The sequence below is a fragment of the Sinocyclocheilus anshuiensis genome, unplaced genomic scaffold (genome assembly GCF_001515605.1).
Source record: "Sinocyclocheilus anshuiensis isolate Anshui unplaced genomic scaffold, SAMN03320099.WGS_v1.1 scaffold471, whole genome shotgun sequence".
Lineage (NCBI taxonomy): Eukaryota > Metazoa > Chordata > Actinopteri > Cypriniformes > Cyprinidae > Sinocyclocheilus > Sinocyclocheilus anshuiensis.
In genome coordinates, this window is record NW_015549588.1 from 199,591 (window position 1) to 208,131 (window position 8,541).

At 38.2% G+C, this 8,541-nt stretch overlaps 1 protein-coding gene across 1 annotated transcript; it reads left to right on the forward strand.

Annotated features, from left to right (window-relative positions):
• Positions 1–1,095: 1,095 nt before the first annotated feature.
• LOC107657996 (uncharacterized) lies at positions 1,096–4,382 on the forward strand. Its single transcript, XM_016446368.1, has 2 exons — positions 1,096–1,159; positions 3,527–4,382. Exon 2 carries the CDS (start codon positions 3,527–3,529, stop codon positions 4,139–4,141), a length of 615 nt encoding a protein of 204 aa, XP_016301854.1. The 5' UTR covers positions 1,096–1,159; the 3' UTR covers positions 4,142–4,382.
• Positions 4,383–8,541: the final 4,159 nt, after the last annotated feature.

Genomic DNA, 8,541 nt, shown 5'->3' on the forward strand with positions numbered 1-8,541 from the left:
ATTGCCTGCCTTTCCACTATTGTCTCTGCCTCTGCCCCTGTGTATGACGAACGATCTGCCTGCTTCTCTGACTTTGACCCTCTGCCTGATTATCGACATCTGTTTAAAGCCTTGACCTTTAATAAACTTCCGCTCATGGATTCTAACCAAACTCCAGCGTCTCTGTTACAGAATACTTCGCCTCCTATGAATCCAGCGGAAGTGTCGAATCTGCAAGCAGCATTCTCATACCAAGCTGAAATGCTCCAGAAATATCAGGAACAACTCACCAAGCTGCAGACCGTCAATGAACACCTGACGCACTACAGTTGATCTCTCCCTCCACCCACTCCTAAGACCGTAAGTCTCGCTGTTCCTGACAAATTTGACGGTACCGCTGAGCAATGCAAGGGCTTCATTCGCCAAGTACAAGTTTATCTGGATCATCAAGGAGAGAGATTCGAATCAGAGGGCAAAAAATGCGCTTTCATCATGACACTGTTGACGGGCAAAGCTATCGACTGGGCTGCAGCCGTTTGGGACTCAGATTCACGCTTGAGGAATTCAGTGACATACTTCATTCAACAACTCCGTGAGGTGTTTGACTATCCACACGGCGGAAAGGACGTTTCGACACAGCTCATCAATCTGACACAAGGTAATCGTCCCGCTGCTGAGTTTGCCATTGAGTTCAGAACCCTCGCTGCCCAGAGTGGATGGAATGATGTCGCTTTAAAAGCTATGTTTCACAAAAGTCTCAACTGCGATCTTCAGGCAGAACTTGCATGCAAGGGTGAGGAGTCCTCCTTCTCCGATTTTGTCACACTCGCCATCAGGATTGATAACCTCACGAGACAAGCTCTTAAAAGGAGAAGTGGAAAAGGGGGGCGAACCAACGATCTCACACCCAACCCTGTGGAAATGTCTTCCCCTGAGGAACCCATGCAAATAAACGCGTCCCGACTATCTGAGAGTGAAAGAGAACGGAGACGACACAACCGGATGATGGCACTCAAAACAACTGTTAAAGGAAACCAGAAAAAAGTCACCCGCTTTCATTCGCTTGCACTTCCCCCCCAAATGAGCTTCTCTTCTTCCTCTACTTCACTCCTGCTGCGGTGAGCAAAACAACACCACAGAAGAGATTTCTGCAACTACAACTATATTTGATAACAAAGAGGTACAGTAGCCTTTGTGTTTTATTCATCTTTTTCTGTTTGCACTCAAAGAGTTATTTCGGCTGTAACTTTCTGCTATTTGACTCTTGCAAGATCAGTCATGTGTGATGAATTTTAAGCACGCTACATACTATCATTAGTTAGCTCTCCGTTTATAAAGCTTAGAAATTTAGAACCAGGGCTAGTTGTTATAAAGGGAATTTGTCAAATATTAACTAAAGTTTTGACTCCAGTTAACCCTTTAAAACTTACTGTATCACATTTGTTGTGCAAATTTCTAAGGCTTTGCAGAGTTTTATGTGTGTACACTCTAAAAAATGCTGGGTTAAATACAACCCAGTGCTGGGTAAAATAGGGACAAACCCAGCAATTGGGTTGTTTTGACCCAGCGGTTTGGTTAAATGTTTAACCCAACCTTCTGGGTAGTAACCCAGGTGCTGGGTCAAAACAACCCAATTGCTGGGTTTGTCCCTATTTTACCCAGCACTGGGTTGTATTTAACCCAGCATTTTTTAGAGTGTACAGAGGTGGCTGTGCAGAGCTGAATTTGAGGTCAAAGAGATAAGGATGAGACTATTCTACATATCACTACTTATTTATGCTCAAAGTAGAGAAATATGTAGTATGAAGAAATTCTGTTAATTTCAAACACCTGCTTCAAACCCCTTAAATTAAGTACACACTAAAAAACACTGGGTTAAAAACAACCCAATTTGGGTAGTTTTTAACCCAAGGGCTGGGTAAATATAGGACAGAACAAATGTTGGGTTAATTTTACCCAGCAAATTGGGTTATTTAACCCAGCATAATGGGTTGATTCATGTTTACTATAAAGCTACTAGTTTATTTTTGACTTCAGATATTAAATAATGTTTACAGATTAACATAAATCCTCTAAACCTTTGTAAAATACTCCACACAACCACACTGTAAAAAATAAACTGCTGAGAAAACATAAAAAAACAAGCTAACTTGATGCAGTAAGACTTTTGAGTTGTCTCATCAATTCTTTTATAGTTCTTCTAAGTAACAATACTGCGTTCAGCCAACCTAAATTTGTTTGTTCATGCAATGACCATTGTCTTATTTTGCTTACAAAGATATTCTTGTCACAGCAACTGAAACAACAATTACTGTTGAGTAAATTTATTATTTTCTGTTTCCTGGATGAAAAAAAAAAAGTGTGTAAAAAGTCCCCACATTACCATTTTTACATCTATTTACGAAAGACAAACATGGACTCATTCCTTTTATCAGTGTTAAAATAAATGTATTTTAACTAATTGCAGAGATCCGAAGTGGTTATCTGATTCAATTATCTGATATCAATTCTGACAAGGGTTTTTATGTAGTTTCAAGAAAACTGCATTTCTTAGTATTTGAGACTCAAAAGGTTTCGTTAGTTGCATTTTTTACAGTGCACTGGTTTGCATGATAACTTCCTTTTATTTAGGCCTATATCCTCAGTATTGTTTATATCGTTTTTAATACGTAGGCTATACATATTGCCTATATTTAAGCTCGTTTAACAAACATTATAAGTAAAAATTAAATATTAAACAGAAGTAATTCACGTGTAATCGACCAGTCTCTGTTATTCTGTTTCCACCGTAACGGCGCTGGTTCTCGTGCCCGAGCTGGAGTCGTGTTCGGCGGGAAACTGCTAACGGCTAAGACAGCCGATCTGCGTTTCACTCTTAGCCGAAATATGCTGCGACTGCCTCCATAACCTGCCCATAAACAAACAGTAAACAGCTCTGAGGACATATTTTAACATCAAAAGTATTTATATTCTGTATCTTTATGAATAAAATAGTTTATTTTATGCAAAGCATCAGGCTTTTCCATCACGTGAAAAGACCGACACGACGCTCGTTTAGGTGACTCGCACTGCGCGCCTGTATGATGCTTTGCATAAAATTGAATGATATACAGCACCGTAACGATTTTATAGATAAAATAAAATGTACACAAACCTGTATTTTACCGAAGAAATGCATCAATTCGATGGCGCTTAGAACTGCTCTCTCCTGAAGAAGACGCAAAATCCCCCGCAATAAATAACTCAACCGCTGGGTTACGTCTGACCCAGGATCTGAGTAACACAAAAACTACCCAAACATTGAGTCGTTACATTTGACCCAGGAGCTGGGTAACAATAAAACTACCCAAACATTGGGTTGTTAACATTTGACCCAGGAGCTGGGTAACACTAAAACTACCCAAAAACTGAAAAAATAACCCCAAAAATTACCCAAAAGGCTCCACCCAACATTTGGGTTAAAAAAAATAACCCAGGATTTTTTTAGAGTGTAATGAATGCATTATTATTTAATAAACAATTGTTTATCTTTTCGTCTTTCCATCAGATGAAGCCCATGCTGCAAAAGATCACAACTATATCCCAGCTAGAAGAGTGTGGATTCGGTCAGCCTTGGCCCAGACATGGACTCAAGCTCTTGTACTGGTTTGCTAAAGACTGTATTTGGATTAATGATGATGACGACATGTTTCTGGCATGTGACCCGGCAAAGGAAGACTTCGGCTTTCACCTCTTTGAGAACAGATACACTAAATGTAAAGGGAAACTTCTTCCAGATTTGGAGTTTCCCTACTACTTGCTGGGCAATCTGAATTCACCAGGAGCTGATATCCTGCCAAACTACATCAAGGAACACAACACCGGCCAGCAAGACGACAGCAACGTGGACCGCATCATTGTCACCGCTCACGGAGAGTGGAGGTTTGGGAAAATTTACGTGACCACGCACAAAGATCAGTCAAGTTTTGATCCATACGCCACATTTCATATCTCCAGGAGCCTCCTGAAGAACATCAAATCATTCCAGAATCTAGAAGACTTTCTGCAGACCATTGGATATCAGAAGCCAGAATTCCGGATGGCTATGTTGAGTATTAGCGATGTTTACGCAGATACTGATACACCATCTCGAAACTGTGTCTGTAGCTGTACCATACTCTGAAATTATTTGGGAGGAAAAGTTGCAGGGAAAGTCTCTGAGAGGCTTTTCACACTGGGTAAAGGAACAATTCACACTATTAATTTAGAAGTGGGTTATGAAACCCCTTTCCGGAGCAGGATCACCACCGCTTTTGCACCACTAACACCGCATTTATGGCTAGACATTTAGCAACCGACAGTCAATCATGTGCCTCATAAAACCCTTTCACACATACAGTATTTACTGGTAAATTAATATTAAGAGATCATGTGTAAATAGGACCTTTTCAAAAATACCGGTAAATTCGTTCTGGCAGTTTACTGGTATGAGAAGTTGTAACATTACAACTAGTGGCAATGTGCTCTGTGTGAACGCAGAACGAGATTAGATGTCTACTCTGGGCCAATCATAACATTCTGATGCAGATGACGCATTTACTCCTATTGTGTTATTTTACTATATATTATGTTATTTACTCAATATGGTATTATCTTACTTAAAAATATGATGTATGGTCATGAAAGTGTGAAAGAAAAATTCATTTTATTGATTTTGCATGATTTTATTCATATGCTTATGGAACATTGTGTATTGCCTGCTTTACTTAGAACTGCTTTGAAGTCAGAATGAGATATGGTTTGGGGCCTAAAGAAAAAGATGTATGGGTGACAAGGGGTTCGTGCAGGCCTAAGTTGGGCTCGGGGGGTGGGTGACAACTGGGAGACCCAAAGACGCCTGTCCATGACCTAGAAGGTCACCATGTCCCTGAGGGCCCGAGTCTTAGAAGTATGATATAGTGGAATGTGCTTTTGACTTTCTTACTATGTGTGGGAAAAAAGTACAGTTGTTAAGAGATGTAACCTTGAAAGCTAGGGAAGAGATAAAGGTGGAGGAAACCCTCCCTTCTTTGTCGCACTCTGCAGCAACTTGTGTTTCTGTATGACTGTCTGACCTTTCTTGCAAGAAATAAAACCTTTGAAAAAAGAGTGAGTTTGTCTCTTATGCGGCGGTGAGAGTCATTTTTATTTTGCCACAACAAAAGTAATCAATATACTGATCAATATGCTGAATTATTCCAATACTGGATGTCTTAATACAGATTGTAAATCTGAGGGCTTATCCATTGGGCAGTACTGGCGGTTTCCATTTGATTGTACCAGTGAACTTAACCCTATGAACTTTGGGTGATTTCTAGAATATGACAGGTACATGTAAACAAGTTTGATGAATGTCTCATATGACCACCGCCATCCAATAGGAGGCAGCGGAATAAAAGTTTTTTAAAAATGGCTGATTTGGCCAAATTCCACCATTAAAAAATGGACCAGGTGGGCTAGTAATAAACTGTGGCAAACCAGACAGGCATAACCAATAAAAAAAACGGAATTACCAATTTTGGTTAGAAAGACGGGTATAAAATTGATGCGCAGACAGACAGAGACTCAGATGCAGCTGAGATCTCGGCTTTGTTGCTTTGCACAATAAAGTCTTATTTTGACATCTGGAACTCTGCTTTTTGAGCTTCATTGACTACATTGAATTCATCACTTGCTCCACAGCACAATACTCCGTGATGTTTACGGAAGTCAAAAATGTCTTAAATCATCTAATATGATGTCTCTGGGCCAAAAGCAGCTGCACTACAAACCAGTGTGTTCATAATTAAGATTATACATTAGAATAGTATGTTAAGGACAGTCCATATTAAGCGCAAAACAAGCTGTTTTGTAAAAATTGCTGGAAGTGAATGACACCGGAAGCCAGACACATTCAATTTACAAATGGCCGCGCCCGTTCTTAAAGGAAAAAATAAAGTGGATAGCCCTCCATGTTTACAAACACAGCATTTATGTCACAGAATTCACCGGTATTTTGAAACTGATGTGCGAATGGTGCTTTACCGGTAAAAAGAGGGAACGTCCTTGCCTGTGTGAAGTTGAACAGCGCATTTTTGTATTTACCGGTAAAGTCGTTCCGGTAATTTACGGCAATTTACAACGTTACTGTATGAAAGGGGCTATAATCATGTGCTTTGGACAATCACGGAAACACCGCGTATAAACAGTCATTTCAGCGTTTGAGAGAAAAAATGTCAAATGGTGACCAAACACGTTTCATTCTTACATTTAGTCCAAAAAGTCCATTCTCTGGAGAACAGTCGGCAGTATAAAATAATGAGGACACATGCTAGAGGGTGCCACTGCTCCGGGGGTGTGTGTGTGTTCACTGCTGTGTGTGTGCACTTAGGATGGGTTAAATGCAGAGCACTAATTCCTAGTATGGGTAACCATACTTGGCCACATGTCACTTTCACTTTCACTTAGAGCCGTTAATGTGTCATGGAATTTGTCAAATGAATGTGTCATGGAAATGGAATGTCATGGAATTTGTCAAAGTTTGGATGAATTAGTCACTGGAAGTCATTAGCCTACACCTAAATCAAATCCTGATATGGACTATCTGTAAATATTAAGCCGCAAAATGACTATTTAAATATGAATCTTGCATGACGCTGGCTGTGTTTTTCAGCATATGCCTTCTCACATAAATACATGAACAACATCCCCAGAACTGCTCTGAGAGTCAAAAATATTCTGCCAGAAATGATATTAGGCCTATATTGTTCAGTAGAATGTACGTACAACTACTACTAGGCTACTGAAATTATTAAAACTTTATTTATAAGGAATAATCACACAATATTTCTTCCATGTTTTAATTTTAATTGTAAATCCCGTTTGCCAAAAAAAATAAAATTTGTTTAATTTTCATTATTTAAAAGATAAATTAAATTAATGTGTTATGCCTTCATTCGATAACCAGAAAAATTACACAACGCAGAATTTCGAAAGAAAAAAACATTTCATAAGGCTATTAATAAAAGTAATTTTTATGCATTCAAATAATTAGTCATGCTAAAACACAGAATTTGGTAACAATATTTTGTTACACTTTTTAATAGATTGATGTTGAATTGCATACGTTTCATGATTTAAATTGATTAGACATGCTTTTGATTAATACAATTTAATTTAACCATTTAAAAAGTCAAAAAAATGGAAAAAAACGGAATCCAGAAAAATAAAACGGAATTTGGGAAAAAATTAAACGGATTTCATAGGGCCCTAGCCTAGTTATTTATTTATTGTGGCAATTTGAAGGTCGTGTCAAAAAGTTGTTGGTCTAGTCTAGTAGATAGCCTAAATAGCTGTAGTCTGTACGTTTGAATCGTAGGCTATACGATAATTTTCTTCCAAATACGACGATTTTGAGCTTCTGGTACGATACTTGGACATTTCCAATCATGCAACACTGACCCAGTGTTTAGGATTGTAAATTGTGAAATGTCAGCATATGAATACCCAGGATTAATAGTTAACCCCGGGTAAATTAGAAGCAGTGTGAAACGTGGAGCCAGATAAACAAGGACTTCGTTTAGCCGGGTTTTTGAATGACCCAGGGTTACCTAAATAGTGTGAAAAGCCTCAATAAGCCATAATGGCTTTAAATTTATATTCAGAGTTCGTTCGACAGTATTTGTGACATTGTTGATTATCACCAAAATAATTAAAAATAAATTCAAATTAGAAATAACTTAAAAACTTATTGAAAAGTAACATTTGGGTTATAAAAACGCACTTACAATGCAAGTGAATGCTCTGTAAGAATGTGTGCATCAGGAAAGTCAGCTGATAAGACCTGAAGGATCCTCATGAGCTCTCATTACAAATCAGTCTGCTTCAGCAAGGTAAATGGCATTTTTTCCCCACAATAATACCTGCAGATGTATAGTATTTTGTTACAGCTTATTTATTGTGATAGGCCAAACTGTTTCTTCAAACCAAGCAGATAAAGTTGTCAAGAGCAAGAGGAGACAGATAAGAAATGAGCAGCAATATTGAATAATTTTAGTTGGGTCTTAGCAAAAAGAGACAGAAATTTCCTCTGTTAACAACAGTTATGACCTTGAAGGGAATCAGCCGCTTATCAGGGTGTATGAGATGATACGGTGGATCTCTCAAAGTTACAAAGTCTGCTCTGCACAAAGAAATTAAGACCTCCAGGCCAAAAAAATAATATATATATAGATATATTAATGTGACTGTGTAAATTTTTTATATTTGTTACTTCTTGGAGATAAAAGTTGGATGAGGGTAAGTTTTCTAGGGTAGGTATTGCCACCCTTACACATCATGGAAAAATTTGTTGTATAGGTGTTAAAAAAAAAAAAGATTTTTACTGGAAAAAAAAAAAAAGATTTTGAGAACAATGTTAATTAAGGAAAATTAGTATGTAAAATACATATAATGCAATATAGTAATGAGAATTTGGGAGGAAGTTCACTTATATTAGAAAAGTCCAGGTTTTCCAGGTGTGTAAGAAACCTAGCTAAGATCAAAACACCAATACACCAATCTTTG

Coding starts and splice junctions, on each gene's coding strand:
- LOC107657996 (XM_016446368.1), top strand. CDS start 3,527: ATGAAGCCCATGCTGCAAAAGATCACAACTATATCCCAGCTAGAAGAG.